Consider the following 20,250-nt stretch of genomic DNA (forward strand, 5'->3'; position numbering starts at 1 on the left):
AAATTTTGGTTGATTGAATTGGCGACTCGAACAATAAAGATCAAAGTAATCCAACCCTCTATTTTTAGTTACAATTTATTTAATTATTATTTTTAAAAAAATGATACTTATCAACCATACATATTTCACTAATAATTAAAATATTATAAAATTTAAATATCAAACATTTACCTGTGATAATACATAACTCGCATCAATTACAAACATTATATATTTTTAATATTTTTAGAAACAAGGTAAGTTTGGATTGTATTGACCATAAATAAAAAAAATAATATATATATATAGCGTGAACTGAATTAAAATTTTCTATTTTAAAAAAAATAAATTCGAACTCGATTAAAAAAAACATAATAGTCTAACCTTTATACTTTAGGTTGGAGCAGTAATAATAATAATAATAAAAAAAATTCAAAATTTAATTAAGGAAAAAAAGGGCCATACGCCTTAGTCTAACTTTAACCAAACGACATTAACGATTAAAAACAAGTATAAGAAAAGGATACGACATGATATTTAACCTTAAATTTATCAAAAAAATAAATATATGATTTCATAGATTGAAAAAAATTATGCAAAACACAAAATCGGACAAACCCTACTTTCAAAAACGGAGCTTAAAAAAAAAAAACACATGAACATGATTACAAACACTGATAAAGCAAGTGGGAAGGGGCGTGAATTGCAAAATTTTCGCCCAAACCCAAAGCCAAACCCATAACCAATTTCTTAATTTTCCCTAAGCAGCAGAAGCTTCGAAGTTTTCAATTCACCGACGGATTTTGGGGTTTTTGGAGCATATCGAATCGTCATCATACGCCTTTACGGAGAGAGCGAAAGAGAGCAGCAGGGAAGCAGAGCAGCAGAGCAGAGACTTCGCTACTTCTCTCGGCTGTCTCCTTCGCCCATTTCCATTACTAACTAGCTCTCTCTTTCTATCTCTCTTCCGGTGACTGGTGACCGGCGTTGGCGTTGGCCTTTCCTTCTCTGTACCCACTTCCTCCGTTGGGGCCCGAGGGGGCTTCTGAGCTGCTAAGGCCACCAGTGGATTGGTCTGTCACTCATTGTTCTTTGTTTACTCGGTGGGGAGGATTGAACATTTCGTGTAAGCGTGAACTCTCTCTCGACATGTTGTTATTGATTATTTATCGGTCGACCCTTTTTTGGGTTTCATTTTTATACGCTGCTTTACTGCTCGTTTCTGGGTTTTAAGGGTTTGGGGGTTTTAGACGAAGGTGTAGTGATTTTTGTTGCCCTTTTCTTTTCATGGTTGGAATCGAATAGTAGCGTTTGAAGGGCTTTTTACTTGACAGGTTAGGCTGAAGAAGCTTCTGATTTGGTGCAGTGGGTTCTATCTTAGAGCCATATTGGAGGTATCAATGATGGATTGTTGATACTCAAATCTGAGGGTGCGGTTCGGCATAAATGGAGTGGATAGATAAAGACGATAGCAGTGAAAGGGAGATAGTCCCAGTGAAAGAAAATGGTTTCTTAGAAGGATCAGAGTCTTCTTCCAGAAGGAGTTCATCTCCGGCCAGCACAGATTCTGCAGAGAAGAAGGTTGAAGGCAAGAATGATCTCTTATTTGCCAACATTCTTCGATCAAGAAACAAGTTTGCAGATGCTCTTGTTCTTTACGAGAAAGTATTAGAGAAAGATAGTGAAAATGTGGACGCTCATATTGGGAAAGGAATATGCCTACAGATGCAGAACATGCTCGGGCCTGCATTTGAAACTTTTGCAGAAGCCATCAGGTTGGACCCACAGAATACTTGCGCCTTCACGCATTGTGGTATTATATCCAAGGAGGAAGGTCGTCTTGTGGAGGCTGCTGAGGTATGATATGAAACTTGACATCCTTAAGAGATATAGAATGTAGTTCATTTGAAACCAATGGCTGTGACACCTGATTTCCCACATATATATTCTGAAAATTACCACGTTCTTACGTGCATACGGTGACAATTCTATTTGTAGAGATTGATAGTGTCGGAGACAGATATGGAGCCTGAATGAAATCTTGGTGTGTTATTTTAGAGATTAACAAAGGCTACTTGCATGTTAATATCCTTTTCATTGACCATGTACTTGGATTGGTTGCAACTTTTAGTTTGTTCAGTTCATTTGACTCCTCTCTGTGCCTTTTATAAACGTCTTCAAATCCTATCTGTGCTGCATAAAAATGGCAGTCCTTTTGTATGTGTTAGTGACTCTGGGGAGAAATTAGAATCGAATGTGGGTTAGCCTGGAAAAACCACTGTAGAGATTTGAAAATTCTGAGGAGATGGTAATCGGTATTAGCTTGTTATAGCATTGCTTTTCTCGAGCTATGATGGATACTGAGGGGGCTTGGTTTATAACCAGAACTTGTGTGCACTGCATGTTCAAACGACTGGCTTTTAGACACTCTATTTCTATCGTAAATAGGCGCCTTATGTCGTGACAGTAATATTCTCATATTAATTGCTTCACTCTTCCTTGGAATTGTAATTTGGCTTCATTCTTCATCGTTTGCCCCTTGAACCTATCAGTAGATTTTAGAACAAACGGGCGAGCCTAAGAGGACTTTCGAGCTCATGGTTTTCTTCTAGTCATAGAGATGCGAAGGAGATATATTTAAAACAAGCAAGCCTAGAAGAATCTCAAATGTTGGATCAAACCTTGTGGACCTTTTACACATAATCCAATAAATCGACTAGAATTCTCTTGAGGAAATTTCTAAAGCCACAAGGATGCCTAATTTATCGACCAAGTTAGTTATACCGAACCTACTGTTATCAAATGGGCACGAGCGTGAATTTGTTAGAACTAGGTCCGAGGGTGAATTTTGGTTTGGAAATTGTAATCACATTGGGAGGCCTTTTGCATGCTCACCTAATCTTCTCTAAATAAAAGTCCTAGTTTTATTTGTTGCAGGGCTCGATATTTCGTACCTTACCCCAACTGTTTGCTTATATCCTATGTTAAATATGTTTTTTCTTTTGCAAATCTATATGTTAATTTTGTTGCCAATACTCGGTCAATTTGCTTTGAACAGTCATATCAAAAGGCTTTGAGAGTAGACCCTTCTTACCGACCAGCTGCTGAATGTCTAGCAGTTGTTTTGACTGACCTAGGGACCAGCTTGAAGCTTGCTGGCAACAGTCAGGATGGAATCCAGAAGTATTATGAAGCCCTCAAAATAGATCCGCACTACGCTGTAATCTTTGAACTCATCATATTCTTACTTCCGAGCATCTACCCTTCATTAAACTACGTTCTTATACTTTTACCTCCTATGCAACTGCAGCCGGCATATTATAATCTCGGTGTTGTCTATTCTGAGATGATGCAATATGATACAGCCCTTAATTGCTATGAGAAGGCTGCATTTGAGAGACCCATGTATGCTGAAGCATATTGCAACATGGGCGTAATATATAAAAACCGTGGGGACCTAGAGTCAGCTATTGCTTGTTATGAGAGGTAGTCTTACCTTTTCAGTTTTGTGATGCTGCCATTGATTTGCCTCTGTTGTTTCTTTGTTATTCTTTTCTCAGATCTCAGGTATTTGTGCTTATTGATGCTGATTGTATATCCGTCTGATTGGTTTCTCGTTCGTGCCAGGTGCCTAGCTGTTTCACCAAATTTCGAGATTGCGAAGAATAATATGGCAATTGCCTTGACAGATTTAGGAACAAAGGTTGCTGACCCTTTCAATTTTTAGAAATTATATTGACTTTAATTTCATTTACCATGTCTGTCTTATATGTTCAATTGTTAGTTGGCTGGATAGAATCTAAAATTTAACTAAAACTCAAAACTTTTCACCCTGTTGAAAGGAGGTTTCGTTCGAGGAAACATTCATATATCTCCCACGAACCAACTCCTTATAGCCCAACCTTTGTCTGTCGGATGTACCTTTTGCATCACGGTTCCTATTAACTACAACTCCTTGGAGAAAAGTATCTCTGTATAAGAACATGGACTGCAGAATTTGAAAATTGGAGCCTTAGACCAAGGAGGAACTTGAATGAAGTGGAAATTGAGGAATGTGTTGGTTTCTCCCACCTATTATCAGCCATTCACTTATCTCACTCAAGAGATCTTCGCTATGGAATCAGGCTAGCAGATGATCCTTCACTACAAAATCCCTTTTAAATGATATTTGTAGCATGCTGTGAAACCCATAACCTCTTTTATATGGCTCAATTTGGAAGGATCAATACCCACAAAAAGATCGTACGTTTTGGAATTCAGCACAGGGTTATTAACACTGATAAATTTCAGCTTTAAGTGCCTTATTTTTCTTTGTTCCCACACTGCTGTCCTTGCAACAAGGATGATGAAACACAGGAACACATCTTCCTCTCTTTGATTCTTTGCCGATAGATTCTGGAAGTCTTCTTGTGAAATCCCACGTTGGTTGGGGAGGGGAATAAAGCATTCCTTATAAGGGTACGGAAACCTCTCCCTAGTAGACTTGTTTTAAAACCTTGAGGGGAAGTTCAGAAGGGAAAGGCCAAAGAGGACAATATTTGCCAGCGGTGGGCTTGGGATGTTACACTTCTCTTTTAATTGGTTGATGGTCCTTCCAAGGGATCCAAAATCCGCTTCCTCTACATCCTAGCTGGGCACCCTTTCTCTTACAAGCAAAACGTTCTATGGATGCACCTTGTGTTTTGAGCTTCATGGATTGAACCAAATCAAATGGGTTTCCATGACAAGGATTTTTTTTTTTTTTTTTATTTGATAATTTTCTAGAATATGTTTTCTAAACTATTATATTTCCTCTGAGATTTGTCGACGGTTTGTGATCACGAATTATATCATGTTTTCAGGTTAAACTGGAGGGTAATATAGCCCAGGGTGTAGCATATTATAAGAGAGCTCTGTATTACAATTGGCACTATGCTGATGCTATGTACAATCTTGGGGTTGCATATGGTGAAATGCTTAAATTTGACATGGTTCGTTTTTATCGCGGATAACTTCCGTTCTTCACCCCTTCCCCCCCTAAGTGTTTCTTTTGAATTCAAATTGCTCGCTCCAACGATTCTCTCTCCCTTCCACTCACCTACCTGTTCTAACTATTTGTGTTAAAATGCTTGTAATCTTTGTAATCTCTTTGGCTCTGCAGGCTATTGTTTTTTATGAGCTAGCTTTCCATTTCAATCCTCATTGCGCGGAGGCATGTAATAATCTAGGGGTTATATATAAGGATCAGGACAACCTGGACAAAGCTGTAGAATGTTATCAAGTAGTCTTTCTTCATTCCTTAGCTATCCATTTGATTTCTTCCTTCTCCTATATGACTTCTTATGACGTTTTTTGTGTTTCTATCTTTTAGCTTGCCTTATCGATAAAACCCAACTTTTCTCAGTCCTTGAACAATCTCGGTGTTGTCTACACGGTCCAGGTGCTTGTACTAACTCATGATTGATAGTAGAATTTTAAGTGAACTTTTACTTTGGATGCTAATTCATAACATTGCAATTATTACCAGGGGAAAATGGACGCTGCCGCAAGCATGATTGAAAAAGCTATTCTTGCAAATCCAACTTATGCAGAAGCTTACAACAACTTAGGTCCCTTCTGAACTTTTTCTCTGGAATGTATAATTCTAACAAAGATTTATAATAGAAAAATGACCATTTGCTTAGTTGGGGTGCAGGAGTTTTGCATAGGGATGCTGGGAATATTTCCATGGCAGTTGATGCTTATGAACGCTGCCTTAAAATAGACCCCGACTCCCGGAATGCTGGCCAGGTAATTCTTTATTGATTTTGTAGTGCCAATCGGGCATCTTTATTTTCAATTATTGCTAAGGTCCTTCAATAAAATTGTCTTCATATTTCTAAATTTTTACTTTCTTCCTTAAACGATGATTTCTCGTTCAATTTTTTTGTTCCTGCAGAACCGACTGCTTGCTATGAACTACATTGATGAAGGACATGGCGATAAACTATACGAGGCTCACAGGTTTCTGATAATTCCTCCCCTCCCCCCTCCTAAGTCTCTACATTGCCAGTTTTGCGTGCATTAACTTAGTTTTATGAACTGTTTTGCTTTCTAAATCTTCTTTATATTCTTATAACAATGCAAAACAAGCAAAGATGCTCATTCTTAACCTTAAGAAATGCTTTTCTTTTTTCATGATATTCGAAGTTCCCTGTTTCCCATCAGAGAGAGAGAGAGAGAGAATTTGATCATGGGTGAAGCAGATGCGCAAACTGACTGACTCATCAGGACCTCGTTGTTAGGTACGGACGAACAAAATCGATGATGTAGCAAAAGAGAGTGATATCAGAATTTTGGTGACCTTACATTTAGGGAGGTTGGGTATCCGATGTTTTGCAGTTTGAGGGAGGACATTATAAGTTTGGCTTAAGAAGTGACCTGTTTGCCAGATATGACGTTCCTTATGGTATTTCGGTTGTTATTAGTTAAAGGTACTTCCTGAGTGGGTGGTTCGAGATTCTTTAAACTGTTCAAACCCATAGTGGCCGGTTGACCAGATAAAGCTATTCCAAGGCATATAGATAAGGAACAAGCTTGATTACTTTATGTTGGAACTGTGTGGAGAATGGGTGGGAAGTACTGCCTTTATGTTGACGGGAGCCCCGTATTCACGTGCACGTCTTTTTCTTTTGTGATCAACAGTCTACGCTAGCGTATTCTTTTATTTTCATGGTTCCATACCGATGCACTAACATGTTGATGTCAAATGTTTTCTGTTTTTTTTGTAGCTTTGATGTAAACTTGAGGTCCTATATTTAATTAGATATGTTGGTAATTATATAGGGATTGGGGCAGGCGATTTATGAGGCTGTATCCACAATATACATCATGGGACAACCTTAAAGATCCAGACCGTCAACTTGTTATTGGCTACGTGTCTCCCGATTATTTTACTCACTCCGTGTCTTATTTCATTGAAGCGCCCCTCGCCCATCATGATTATGCAAAGTACAAAGTTGTCGTCTATTCGGCAGTTGTGAAGGTATACAGTTACAATGTTGCGAACTTTTTACATACCTTATTATGCTTGACTATGTACATTTTGTTTTAATTATCACTTTGCATCATATATAATTTGTTATCCAAGCATTTCCTCTTACCATTTTAATGGCACTAAAAGCGCCGTTTCTTGGCATTCCAACGACTATCAAACTGCAACGGTAATATAGCAAAGCTTAGCAGTTTACAGGTTCTTTCAAATTCTTCTCTAGTAAACCTAGCCGTGATCGTCAACCTCTAATGTTTATTCATCCAGAACTATCGTTAACTCGACTCGAAGTTTAATAACTCTTCTAGCCTTATCTCTTTTAACTACAATGGCTCTGGAGTTACAATGTGGATTGTTTCATATGATTTTACAGGCTGATGCAAAAACTATTAGGTTTCGGGACAAGGTCTTAAAACAAGGTGGGGTTTGGAGGGATATATATGGACTCGATGAAAAAAAGGTTGCAAGCATGGTCCGGGAAGACAAAGTGGATATATTGGTGGAGCTTACTGGCCATACAGCTAATAATAAGTTGGGGATGATGGCGTGTAGACCTGCGCCTGTTCAGGTTCGTTGGAAGATATATTTTTTGTTCTTTGGTTGACTGACAATTGCTTCACTTACGTTATATTTTCGTGTCCTGCTGTGTAAAATAGTTGTCTATGTATCGTTAAATATTGTTTGTATATAATTGGTACGAGCCCGTCACTAACCCCGATGATACCTGCATTGATGTTTTCGAATTTTATTTACAGATGTTTTTGACATTTGTCCTTGTATTAGTGCCAATTGGAAGAGCTTTTCATAATCTTGTTTGGCTTGTTTTATGAACTTTTGATTTAGGTGACATGGATTGGCTACCCAAACACAACTGGTTTGCCCACTATCGATTATCGGATTACAGATGCGTTGGCGGATCCTCCCAATACAAAACAGAAGTATGTCTCGTGTATCTACTAATTTAACGACAAAACTCGTGGAGTTAGTTTTGCTTTACATCAATTACGTGCGTGATCATGCCATTATTTATCACAGGCACGTCGAGGAGCTAGTTCGGCTGCCAGAATGCTTCCTTTGTTATACACCTTCTCCTGAGGCTGGTACCGTGTCCAGTGCTCCAGCTCTTGCTAATGGCTTCATCACATTTGGTAGCTTCAATAATCTAGCTAAGGTACAGATTAACACCAATTATGTACTTGTCTTCATGCATGATTCCCTTCTTTATATTTTAGAATTATAATTTTTTTGGTCATTGCCTTTTTCGGTTCCTTTTGCCTCGTTAGATAACGCCTAAAGTCTTACAAGTTTGGGCGAGGATTCTATGCGCCATACCGAATTCTAGACTCGTCGTGAAGTGTAAGCCTTTCTGTTGTGATAGTGTGAGACAGAAATTTCTATCGACCTTGGAGAACCTTGGGTTAGAATCGCAACGAGTCGATCTTCTTCCTCTCATTCTTCTGAACCATGACCATATGCAGGCCTACTCCTTAATGGATATTAGGTAAAGTTTGAGAAGAGTTTTTACCTCATATTATGTGTTTTGATGGTTTCTTTTAAATACATTATATTTTTGCCATTATTGGCTTAATGACACGGTACAGTTCTCGATTTCTTCTTGTCGTTTATGAGACTTTTAAGGTTTCTTATTTGTTTTGTTTTGTTTTTTCGTGTTGTAGTTTGGATACTTTTCCGTATGCTGGAACGACAACTACATGTGAATCATTGTATATGGGAGTTCCATGTGTAACAATGGCTGGATCTGTTCATGCTCACAATGTTGGCGTTAGTCTTCTCACCAATGTTGGTGAGTAACCATTATCTTTGTTCGTCGTTCATCGTTGTTTGAATCTTCATCCTTTCCTTCTTGTGGCCTGGCTTTGGTTGATCTAACAATTACCAAACTAAACAGAGAGGGAATCATAAATGAAGTATATTTTGTAGGAATTAGACTAAATGCCTTGAACGAAACTCCATCCCGAATATCAGTTACATTGTTTCGCGTTCGTTTCCTTTTACAATCAATGTGGGACCCTCCAATCCACCCTTCCTTCGAGGCCCAGTATCCTTGCTGGCACCTTGCCTCATGTTCTTCCCCCTTCAGGGCTCGCTGGCACATCGCCTAGTGCCTAGCTCTGATACCATTTGTAATAGCCCAAACCCACCACTAGCAGATATTGTTCTCTTTGGGTTTTCCCTTTCAGGCTTCCTCTCAAGATTTTTAAAACACACTAGCTAGAGAGAGGATTCCGCACCCTTATAAAGAATGCTTCGTTTTCCTCCCCGAACGATGTAGGATCTCACAATCCCCACCCCCTTTAGGACCCAGCATCCTCGCTGGCACTCGTTCTCTTCTCCAATAGATGTGGGACCCTCCAATCCACCCTCCCTTTGGGGCCCAGTGTCCTTGCTGACACACCGCTTCATGTCCTCCCCCTTTAGGGCTCAGGCTCCTCGCTAGCACATCGCCCAGAGCTGGATACCATTTGTAACGGCCCATCCCTTTTAGGCTTCCTCTCAAGGTTTTTAAAACACGTTTGCTAGGGAGAGGTTTCCATACCCTTATAAAGAATGGTTTGTTCTCCTCCCCAACCGATATGGGATCTCACAGAGACTCTCTCCATTGTTTTTGTAGATGGAGTCTCGGTAGGATTTTCATAGAAGTTTGAATCTCTTTTGAACACCGACATTGGTGCTTAAAGACGGAGGGGCCATAACAATAAATTAGAACTGTAGACTGATTCAAAACATCTTGTTGTCTCTCGTTTCGTTCTCAAGTTTATATCGTCGATCTTAATCTGAATACTCGACATTTTTGCATGATGTTTCTAAACAGGTTTAAGACACCTTGTAGCTAAAAACGAGGAAGAATATGTAAAGTTGGCACTGCAGCTAGCATCTGATGTAACAGCTCTTTCCAACTTAAGAATGAGTCTCCGGAATTTCATGGCAAAGTCTCCCGTTTGTGATGGCCCAAATTTCATCCTTGGTCTAGAGTCCACATATCGCAAAATCTGGCACAGGTACTGTGAAGGAGACGTGCCATCATTGAAACGCATAGAAATCCTACAACAGCAAGAAGCCATGGAAGAACCAATCACTCCGACATCTATCAAATCCAACGGTCATTGTCCAGTTTCCTCCGACACCCTTGACGATTCCCCCCATGGAGAAAACAGAGATCCGTTGCATCCGACACCCAAAAAACAGGCAAGCTCGATTGAAACATGAATTTGATTGGTAATTGTGGAGTTCTTTTAAAAAACTTTACAGGGAGCAGGTGAGGCCTGTGTAGCAGCACGTCTGCGGAGTATTGATGGTCAAGAACGAGGTTGCAAACGATCGATACGTTCGACGTTTGCCTGGAGAAACGTATAGGTTTGGGAACTTACTGTTAGACATAGTTGTACTGCATTTTTTTCGCCCACCGAATCATAGAGAATTAGGTGTATATCATAGAGGTTTTGGTGCCTTGAAAATTTGAAATGGCTTGTGTAGGAAGTGTCTGGTTGGGAACGTTCTGAAGTTTGTTATTAACCCCATTATGATGCTGTTATTGGCGATGCATTTTCCATGGAAGAAAGTAAAATGAGTATCATTAGGTGTTAGATCTTCGAGAATTGTAGATATCATTTGGGTTTTGTTGGAACTCTCTTAATGGGAATATTTGCCTATGAACTAACTGCGTTCGTTGGATGAAACATTCATGTCTACCTCCCTACTCTTCGATTGATAGGTCGAGTAAAATATAACCCAACTAGTACTAACTAGAACGGGTCATTTACTATTTTTGAATTAGATTTAGCGATTCAAATGTCTTACCGTTTGGAGGATTGACCATTTATTATTATGAGTCTTAATAGTTTAATTCGTCTTGACATATTATTTATTATGGATGATCGAAACAATCATTAACGTCGAATTAATAAAAAAGATAGTTTTTTTGTTCTAAAAAAAACCTTATTTTAACAAAAATTACCCCATGTAATCCTAAATAATTGAACAAGAAAAACTTTTTATATATATATATATATATAATTCTTAAAAATGGTAAATTCTGAATATATTTTTAACTTTAAAATTGTTCTAAATATATTTTTATTAAAATAACAAACTTTTAAAAGTTTCAATAATACTCTAAAATTTTAAAAAGGTTTAAAATATATATATAGAAACAGCAAATTTTATTATTATTATTATTATTATTGTATTTATTTTAAAATAATCTTAAATTTTAATAGTATTTAAAAATTATCCTTCAATTTTTTTAAAAAATTAAAACATTGTTTTACCTTGTTTTAGAAAATACCTATAAAATTTTAAAAATTAAATTAACACCTTCTAACGGTATATATATAAAAATTAATTAAAAAATCTGACTGTTACTCCAAATTTTTTTAATGTTACTTTTTAAATTTCAAATATTTTTGAAATAATGATATGGTAAGAATATTTTTCTTTTTAAAAATTTAAAGTGTTTTCAAATAATTAAAAAAAAATTAAAGTATTAATAAAACTATTTAATTATTTTTTATAAACAAAACCAAGTTGGAAATTAAAAAAATAAAAGAAGGATCTTGATCGTATTGGATTAGGATTGGTTAGCTACTTCCTCATCATGCATCACTTTCCCTACCTATTACTGTTATTCAAAAGAACATAAGAATATGCAGAAAACAAGCTCCTCTGTTCTTGATTCCCAAATGGAGAAGGTAATTTAATCATCATCATCAACAACTCCCTCCACTTCATCTGCTCCATCCACCAATCAAATCCCCTGTTCCTCTCTCTCTATTTAAATCCCAACTCTGTTCATCATTCCCCACCACTTACAGTCTCCGATTCTTAAAAAACTCGAATCTCAACAACAAACAGAGCAAAAATGAAGAACGCCGAATCCACCGCCATTGACGTTGCCCCTGACACCAATCACAGCGGCCCAATTGCCAAGAAGAAGAGTACGACACCGCTGCTGGCGGCGGCGCCGGTTCCTGTCCGGTCAGACAGGGGAACCCACCGGATGAAACGTGGGCTTGCCATTTTTGACATCATTCTGAGAATTGGTGTCCTTGCAGCTGCGCTGGCGGCGGCTGCTACCATGGGAACTAGTGAAGAGACTCTGCCGTTTTTCACTCAGTTCTTCCAGTTTGAAGCTAGCTATGATGATTTGCCCACTTTCCAGTTGGGTGTTGTTCCAAAAAAGATTACTTTTTTATGTTATAATTGAGTTTGATTCATATAATAAATGATTTAGCGTTTGAATTTTACTTGAATTTGGCAGGTTTTTTGTGATAGCAATGGGGATAGTTGCAGGATATGTGATGCTATCAATTCCATTCTCAATTGTTTGCATTGTTCGTCCACATGCCGTTGGGGCTCGCCTTCTCTTGTTGATTTTGGACGCTGTAAGTTCCTTTCTTGTTCTTGAAAAACAAACCCATTTCGATTCTAACTAGTAATTTGTGAGATCCCGTCTCTTCGCGAGGAGAACGAAATACCCTTTATAAGGGTGTTGAAAGCTCTAGTTTTAAAAATTGTGAGGGGAGCAGGAAAGTGAAAACTCAAAGATAACTATATCCCGAGAACTAAACACCTTTATAAGGTGTGAAAATCTCTCCCTAGTAGACTGCCTTGAGGGGAGCCTGAAAGAAAAAATCGAAAGAAGACAATATTAGAACCAAACAGGCTGTGAAAATCTCTCTTTAGTTGATAGTGTTTTAAAAATCTTGAGTGGAGCCCGAAAGGGAAAGCCCAGACAATAGGAGAACAAAACACAGAGGTGTGAAAATTTCTCTCTAATAGATAGCATTTTAAAATTTTTGAGGGAAAGCCGAGAGAGACAATATGAGAACAAAACACGTGTAAAAATCTCTCTAATAGACAACTTTTTAAAAATCTTGATAGAGTGTGAAAGTGAAAAGTTCAAAGAGAACAATATCGGCTACAAAGCAAAACATGTTTTTTTATAAAAGTGTAGAAATCTCTCTCAAGCAGGCATCTTTTTAAAAAGTTTGACTGAAGCTCGAAAGGAAAAACACATAGAGGACAGTGTGAGCTAAAAATTTGGATTTTGCAGGTGGCTATGACGCTGAACACGGCGGCGGCAGGTTCAGCAGCAGCGGTGTTGAACATAGCTCATGCCGGGAACTCAAGCACAAACTGGCTGGCGATTTGCAACCAATTTGGGGACTTTTGTCAGCAGGCGAGTGGGGCTGTGGTGGGGGCGTTCGCCGGCGTGTTGCTGTTTCTTCTACTCATCTTGTTCTCTGCTCTGTCCCTCAAAAACAGCCATTGATCATATGATTACTCAAAAGTTTAAGGTTTTGGGTACTTTGGTTTGTGTGTTTGTTGGTGTGTTGTGGAATTGGGATATTTAAGAAAATTTGTATGTAATTTCCTCTCTTTTATTTTACAATGGTTGTTGGGTTTGACTTTGACTTATGTAAAAAAGTTCAAAATTATGCTATAATATATATCTTACCAAATTTGAGTAAATCTTTAAATATTTGATTTTTTAAAAAAAAAATATATAGGTTAAATTAATAAAAAAAAATTTTGAATTTTTCTCGAGAACAATTTCTTAAAGAGTTAAATAAATACATTTACTTTTACTATATGAATCGAACGGTTAGTATCACGTTTTAAAAATACTCCTGAGTTTTCAAATGTAATATAAAAAAAGTTTATAAATGATTTATGAAGCGTAGATAGATGGTTTTCGTTTATATATTAACGATAAAATTTGATTGTAAGCGAGTTTGATGGTAAGAATAGTTGAACGTTCCTATGACGTAACATCAGAGAATTTGATTGATAATCATTGTCGAGTTGTGTCATAGTGATCTCTCCATTCGTTTAACCTTAAAATCACGACAAAATCAATGATCGGTCTCATGGTTGTTATATATATATATATATTAATTCTCCCTAACCTAACCTAATTCGACAACTTCAAAAGATGACTCAATGTTATAGACTTCTACGAATGGTCAACAAATAAGATAAGTCAACTGATAAAATAAATAGATAAATATGATTAAAAATATATATATTGAAATAACGAGGTGCCCTAAAATTATTTAGAAAAAAACGGGTTAATTTTCTTTATCTTTATTGGAGTGCAACTCTTTAAGAAACACATTGAAACGTTCTCGTTTGAATTTTTAACAGGTAAGCTCGAAGTGTTCGATATTATAACATAAATAGCATAACTTTAACCATCAATTCAATTTTTCTTTTTCTATTACCTCAACAAAGCAGCTCGATCGATAGAGAGAGAGGGTCAACAAGCGAGAATGACTAGGTTGATAGCAGAGTTCTGCGTCCAACTTCAGCCTCTGAGAGATGGCCACAAGGCAACAACCTCTAACACCCCACATTGCAGCAACTCTACCAAGGCTCAGGAGTTCAGTCCAATTAATGTTGTGCTAACTCGAGTTTCAATTTCTTTTACTCGGTAGTAAAAGACTACCTGCCTTATCATTACGAAAAACAATTTAAGTTGAGCTTTAGACTATTTTTACTCTAGACAAATAGAAAAAAAAAAATTCCTCGTAACCAAGAACATAACCTAAGTCAACGAGAAGCTCGATCTAAACCTAGGTCGATGCTGAGGTCACGAATAAAATTTTAAACGGAATTAATAAATTTCCTTTGAAATATGTAATATTAGGACAAATTATTACCATTTTTTTTAGTTCTCTAGATATTCGTATAATTTAGTTTTTTTTTTAATTAAAAGAAAGAGAAGGTAAAAGGGGGGAGAGGGAGAAAGAAAGACCTAATTTGGACAAAAATTAAGTAAAGTCCAAAATCTTATGGAATGAAAAATTGAGATCAAGATTGAAGAACAGAAGTAATGTATTAATTTTACGCAGAGAAGAGAAGTGCAAGTTGAAAGAATTCACGATCTATAATTCAGCTGCCCACCTTCCACCTTCACCAGATTACTGTCCATTTTCGTTGCCCGCAAAGCTGATTTGGTCTCTCTTTAGCCGCTGTCACTTTCCCGGGAAAAGAACGGAAGGGCTGAGATTCAGGAGCGAAGGAATCCAAGGGTTTTAGATAACGAAGTCCTCCGTCGATCGAAGATGACTCAATCCGGAAAATTGATGCCGAATCTTGACCAGCAGAGCACCAAAATGCTTAATCTAACTGTGTTGCAGAGAATAGATCCTTTCATTGAAGAAATTTTAATCACCGCAGCCCATGTGACGTTCTACGAGTTTAATATCGAGACCAATCAATGGGTTAGTCGTAAAACCTGTTGTTTCATTGTTGTTCGGGTTTTGTTCATAGCGAGGTTGAATTTGAATTGAAGATCTTATGTTTCTTGTTTCTTTTCGATCTATTGTGTAAATCGGATCGAATCAGCATTATTGGCATGATTAGCAAGGAAATTTTAGGAATTTTATTCCACGAAATAGTGTTTACAATTTCCTATTCTGTAATTCCTTCCAAGCTGATGGAAGGTGGTATATCTGGTTGTTTTCTTAATCTCGTTTTTGTATGGTTGCAGAGTCGGAAGGACGTTGAAGGATCTCTTTTCGTAGTGAAGAGGTTTTTTCATTACTTTTTTGTTTGTTTTTTTTTTTAATAAAAGATTTCTGGGCAAATGTTTGTTTTGTAGTTTTTGGCCTTAGAGATTTTGTTTCTGAATTTCCTGATGTTCATATACGAGTCTTCTTGTTTGAAGAAATGCTCAACCTCGGTTCCAATTCATTGTGATGAATCGACGCAACACAGGTCAGTAATCGACACAATCTATATGGTCATTATCCTATAGAGCTATTGTTACATCTTACTATTAATTCCAAATGATATCATAATGGTTGAGCTGGCTACAAACAACTTATATAGTATGTGTTAAGACCAACAAATTTATTAGCACGGGAAATTCGAATGGTCAAATCGAATCTTCAGTTTATAGCTTGCAATTTGCTATCTTTTCAAAGTAGTGAAAATTGTTGGTTGTATTTGTACTAACACACAATTTGAAGTGTTAATCGGTTATCTAATAAGTGAAATTGGCATCTTGGATGTTGTAAATTACATTGTCCATTTTGTTCTCAACAAGATTTGAATTTCTATCTTGGTGAAGTTACATGTGACTGATATTGATGAGATTGAAATGAACCATGTATGCTCGAAACTTAGCTTTAAATCTGTCTATTTATTTTAACCAGATAATCTAGTGGAGAATCTACTTGGAGATTTCGAGTATGAAGTGCAAGCTCCTTATTTATTGTACCGGAATGCTGCTCAAGAAGTTAATGGCATTTGGTTTTACAACCCACGCGAATGCGAGGATGTTGCGAACCTCTTTAGTAGGTATAATACCCCTTTGTTCATTGATATCTTGTTAGTCAAATCATTGTTGTCGTCATATAACTAGCTTATGAAATCTGGGTTTTGTGAAAATTTTATCAATTACACCATTTTATTGATCTTTATCTTGTAAATGAAATGAAACTTTCTTTAAAATGTTAAATTAATGGGTGGTGTAGTTATGTGAGACCCACATCGGTTGGAGAGGGGAACAAAGCATTCCTTATAATGGTATAGAAACCTCTCCTTAATAGATGCGTTTTTAAAACCGTGAGGCTGACGGCGATACGTAACAGGCCAAAGTAGACAATATTTGCTAGCGGTGGGTTTGGGCTGTTACAAGTTACATAAAGTTTTGAGTGAAGCACTCCAACTAAAGGTCGTGTACGGTAATTGTACACTATCCAAACAGATTACAGAAGTCCCCATATCTGCACTTCCTCTGGATAGGTTGCTATTAATGAAAAAGTGGTGAACTGTTTCTTGATTTTTCTTGCAGTTCACACAAATTTGGGATGAGGTAGTACGGAAGGGTTTTCCTTTTGCAATTTATCTCGCGTATTTTAAGCCTCTATAAATCTGTGTCCAGAGGGAAATTTTTCGCTTTTTGTCAATTTGCATATTAGAGCATTACCTTATAAGCTATATGGGGTTCTTGCAAATATGTATGAGGCTGTTTATTTAATTCATATTGGGATTTATTATCGTTCCGTTGAGGGGTCCCGGACTACATGGCCAAATGCAGTGGTCTCCCTAGTAATAATATTGTTCTCTGTTTCGGGGGAAAAAAAGAAAAACGAGGCGTTTTGTGGTTTCCTTGCTTACTTTTTTTTCCCTATACCAAAAGTAAGGCCTTTTTTCCCTCATAGTTCCAACCCACACTTTCCATGTTCGGCTTGGGCACGAAGTCCCTTCTTCACCTTTTCGTATGAATTTTCTCTTATTAAAAATTATACCCCTCATTGTACTGTCAAGAAATTTCTCGTAGATATTTCATGGGTTTCTTACATATCATGAGGCATACTCGTGCCTTTTATTTTGCAGGATACTTAATGCATTCTCGAAGGTTCCTTTAAAGTCCAAAGTTTCGTCAAGCAAGGGGTAAATATATTGTTATTGTAATAATTTCAAGCAAATTTTGTATGGCCTTGAAACACTTTAGTTTCTATGCTTGCATAGTAATTTCCTTTTGGAAATATTGGTATCTATACTTGTTATATGAGTAGTATCTTGCCTAACTGAAGCCATACCATGGTTCACTTACGAACAAAAATGGCCACATCGTATTACCTGCCTATTTGTTTGTATTATTGAGAAGCGTTATTTTTCGAAGTTAAAAACCAATTCTTCGTTAAGATAAATGAAAGAATGTAAGAGGGTGATAGAAAAAGAGAGTCCAATGCAAAATGATCCTATACAGCTAAATAATTAAACAAGTTATCTACTTTTCTATAACTGTCTTTTCATTTATATTTCTACCCAGTGACTTCGAGGAGCTCGAGGCAGTGCCAACTATGTCAATTATTGAAGGTCCGCTGGAGCCCTCAGCACCACCCTCTACTGCCACCGATGCCCACGAAGATCCTTCCTTTGTGAACTTCTTTAGTGTTAGTGCTCTTTGTCCCTTTTCTCTTCTCCCTTCCTTTTATTCTTTTAGTTACATTTTTTGGGAATGTTTATAGCTTCATTTTCATGAACTCAATATGTTATCTTCATATTATGGAACTTGGGCTACTGTAAACATTTTCTTATCCAACCATGTTTGTTAGAATTGTAGAAAGGGAACATTTTGTGAAGCCGAAACTAACGCTCATTCTTAGTTAATAAAAATCTTCCGACCATGAAACAAAACTTTCCTGTTATTTGGCGTCAGTCTGCTCTCGCTTCAATAACTGAACCTCAGGGTAAAATGGTTGGGAATGTGACAAATAAGTTTGCTCATGAGAGATGATTTTCATCTGCCAGATTTAAAAATATATCAGCTTATATATAATTAAAATGCATGGATCAACTTAATATTTATAATCCTATTGTTTCTTCTTGTTTTACTTTTAAACTTCTTGTTAAATATTTATGTCTCCCTTAGTGCCTTTCTTGTTCTTTCTTCCATTGCTCAGTAAAAATTGTATTTCTCATTCCGTACATCTTCCCCCAACCAAGAAAAACTGGGCAAAAAATTATGTATAACAACATTTATGGAAATGGAATCCTTTTTTGCCTTGTGCTGAAGAACTATGTTTGGAAGATTCCCATTTTCTTACGAACCAATGACGTCTTCGTTGGTATGATATCTACAAAATCGAGCATTTATGTATATATGCCGTTTCATTCTACTGAGCTTTCCTTTCTGCTCATTGTGGTTTATTTTATGTTCAATGCCATTCTGGTGACCTTGATGGTATTTCTGCAGGCGGCTATGAATATTGGAAGCAATGCTCCAAGTATACCGGATTCGAGGCAGCCATATCATGCTTCTGCTATAAACCCTCCATCTTTGCTTGCTCCTAACATTGTATCTGCTCCTGCACTGACTCCACAGCCATCTTTTCCCATTGCAGCTTCAACTTCGCTAACCACTCCTTTCGGACCACCTGACCCAAACAATAGCGCTAATCAGGTCACTAATCTTGTGAAGCCCTCTTCTTTCTTTCCTCCTCCATCCTTTTCTTCTGCACCAATGAGGCCCTCTTTGCCCTCACCCATGACAATGCCTACACTTCATCCTCCACTTAATATACAAAGCCCATATGGTACCCCAATGCTCCAGCCATTTCCACCACCTAATCCACCGCCTTCACTTACACCGAGTTCTGCTCCTGCTCTCAATGATGCGCCTCTTATTAGCCGGGACAAAGTTCGTGATGCACTTCTGATGCTTGTTCAGGTATCTCTCTCACTATTCTTCTGCAATATTATGACCTGTAGTTTCGGTTCAGCGTTAGAATGTTGTGCCTTGTATGGTTTATTGGTAAGCTACCTATGCTAGAGACAGAGTTCCAGCCCATTTAAGCATATTGAGAGTCTAGGAGCCTCCCATCAAGCCAAGCTCACCCAAAAATAAAATTATCAACGATCCTTCTCTGTCTCCTCCTTCCCGTATTCATGTCAATTGTCTCGTAACAATTCCTCCTTGCAACTCTGGTCAATTTTGACCAGCTCACTAACTAATACTGTAACGGCTCAAGCTCACCGCTAGTAGATATTATTCTCTTTGAGTTTTCCCTTTCGAGCTTCCCTTTAAGGTTTTTGAAACGCGTCTGCTAGGCAGAGGTTTCCACACCCTTATAAAGAATGCTTCGTTCTCCTCCCCAACCGATATGGGATCTAATAAATACCCTCAGCAGTAGCCCTATCATAAATAACTACAATTGCATTGCAAATTGAAACTGATTATGTTCTCATTGATCATGGCTCCTCTGGGCTTCACTTCTTGCATTTGACTCTGTTTTCTTATTCAGTTCAATTACAAATTACACTAGTTTTTGAATTCTGAGGCAGTGGCTGACCTGTGGAATTATTCTTGTGTTTAGGACGATCAATTTATCGATAAGTTTTACCAAGCGTTGCTGAAGATGCATCATTCTTGAGTATATCTTCAAAAGGGCAGAGAGGTGGGTTTGTTTGGGCATGATAGATATGTGTGAATTAGACGTGTATATAACTCACTTGGAATTATGCCTAAAATTAGTGATTCCAGTGTAGAGTCGTCTGTTCAGTGTAAAATTATAAAGAGTTTCCATGTTCTTTAAGCTCTTTTTATTTGATTTGATTGAGGCATTGCTATCAAAGCTCTTTCAGTTTGGTACTTTTTAACCACTCCCTTCTAAATTTGGTTCAGCCTTACGAACTTCTGCTTCCTTGTTTCCAGGTTTTCACTCTGTTTTGGGCATTTGCTTGCCTTGGATTGTAAAATTATAATTTCATGTTACGCAACAAAT

General features: G+C 37.4%; 3 protein-coding genes across 5 annotated transcripts; all 3 read left to right on the forward strand.

The window, feature by feature from the left end:
• The first annotated feature begins 635 nt into the window (after positions 1-635).
• Positions 636-10,667, forward strand: LOC111463343 (probable UDP-N-acetylglucosamine--peptide N-acetylglucosaminyltransferase SPINDLY). 3 transcript variants are annotated; one of them, XM_023107239.1, is made up of 18 exons: positions 636-1,105; positions 1,314-1,836; positions 3,038-3,199; positions 3,290-3,465; positions 3,607-3,682; positions 4,821-4,949; positions 5,120-5,239; positions 5,330-5,398; positions 5,486-5,567; positions 5,654-5,748; positions 5,897-5,961; positions 6,784-6,982; positions 7,362-7,556; positions 7,832-7,926; positions 8,024-8,159; positions 8,272-8,489; positions 8,665-8,792; positions 9,822-10,667. In XM_023107239.1, the coding sequence occupies exons 2-18, from the start codon at positions 1,426-1,428 to the stop codon at positions 10,214-10,216; spliced, it is 2,751 nt and encodes a 916-aa protein (XP_022963007.1). In that variant the 5' UTR covers positions 636-1,105; positions 1,314-1,425; the 3' UTR covers positions 10,217-10,667. The 3 variants fall into 3 exon arrangements, with proteins under 3 accessions (XP_022963007.1, XP_022963008.1, XP_022963010.1); XM_023107240.1 differs by having other exon boundaries at positions 1,319-1,836; XM_023107242.1 differs by having other exon boundaries at positions 1,346-1,836.
• A 1,085-nt stretch (positions 10,668-11,752) lies between these two features.
• LOC111463456 (casparian strip membrane protein 1) lies at positions 11,753-13,470 on the forward strand. The gene is made up of 3 exons (XM_023107401.1): positions 11,753-12,166; positions 12,267-12,390; positions 13,062-13,470. Exons 1-3 carry the CDS (start codon positions 11,868-11,870, stop codon positions 13,278-13,280), a joined length of 642 nt encoding a protein of 213 aa, XP_022963169.1. The 5' UTR covers positions 11,753-11,867; the 3' UTR covers positions 13,281-13,470.
• Positions 13,471-14,756: 1,286 nt separating this feature from the next.
• On the forward strand, positions 14,757-20,120 carry LOC111463459 (mRNA-decapping enzyme-like protein). The gene is made up of 8 exons (XM_023107405.1): positions 14,757-15,234; positions 15,504-15,544; positions 15,681-15,730; positions 16,171-16,315; positions 17,357-17,413; positions 17,796-17,919; positions 18,723-19,196; positions 19,843-20,120. Exons 1-8 carry the CDS (start codon positions 15,076-15,078, stop codon positions 19,897-19,899), a joined length of 1,107 nt encoding a protein of 368 aa, XP_022963173.1. The 5' UTR covers positions 14,757-15,075; the 3' UTR covers positions 19,900-20,120.
• Positions 20,121-20,250: the final 130 nt, after the last annotated feature.

This window comes from Cucurbita moschata, unplaced genomic scaffold, assembly GCF_002738365.1.
Source record: "Cucurbita moschata cultivar Rifu unplaced genomic scaffold, Cmos_1.0 Cmo_Scf00028, whole genome shotgun sequence".
In the NCBI taxonomy this organism is placed as follows: Eukaryota; Viridiplantae; Streptophyta; class Magnoliopsida; order Cucurbitales; family Cucurbitaceae; genus Cucurbita; species Cucurbita moschata.

What these genes read in the sequence shown, in the direction of transcription:
- LOC111463343 (XM_023107239.1), top strand. Translation starts at nt 1,426, where the DNA reads ATGGAGTGGATAGATAAAGACGATAGCAGTGAAAGGGAGATAGTCCCA. An exon ending in GTCTTGTGGAGGCTGCTGAG is followed by an intron (nt 1,837 to 3,037) that starts GTATGATATGAA and finishes TGCTTTGAACAG; the next exon opens with TCATATCAAAAGGCTTTGAG. An exon ending in ACTCCCGGAATGCTGGCCAG is followed by an intron (nt 5,749 to 5,896) that starts GTAATTCTTTAT and finishes TTGTTCCTGCAG; the next exon opens with AACCGACTGCTTGCTATGAA.
- LOC111463459 (XM_023107405.1), top strand. Translation starts at nt 15,076, where the DNA reads ATGACTCAATCCGGAAAATTGATGCCGAATCTTGACCAGCAGAGCACC. An exon ending in ATATCGAGACCAATCAATGG is followed by an intron (nt 15,235 to 15,503) that starts GTTAGTCGTAAA and finishes GTATGGTTGCAG; the next exon opens with AGTCGGAAGGACGTTGAAGG. An exon ending in CCTTTGTGAACTTCTTTAGT is followed by an intron (nt 17,920 to 18,722) that starts GTTAGTGCTCTT and finishes GTATTTCTGCAG; the next exon opens with GCGGCTATGAATATTGGAAG.
- LOC111463456 (XM_023107401.1), top strand. Translation starts at nt 11,868, where the DNA reads ATGAAGAACGCCGAATCCACCGCCATTGACGTTGCCCCTGACACCAAT. An exon ending in GATGATTTGCCCACTTTCCA is followed by an intron (nt 12,167 to 12,266) that starts GTTGGGTGTTGT and finishes TGAATTTGGCAG; the next exon opens with GTTTTTTGTGATAGCAATGG. An exon ending in TCTTGTTGATTTTGGACGCT is followed by an intron (nt 12,391 to 13,061) that starts GTAAGTTCCTTT and finishes TGGATTTTGCAG; the next exon opens with GTGGCTATGACGCTGAACAC.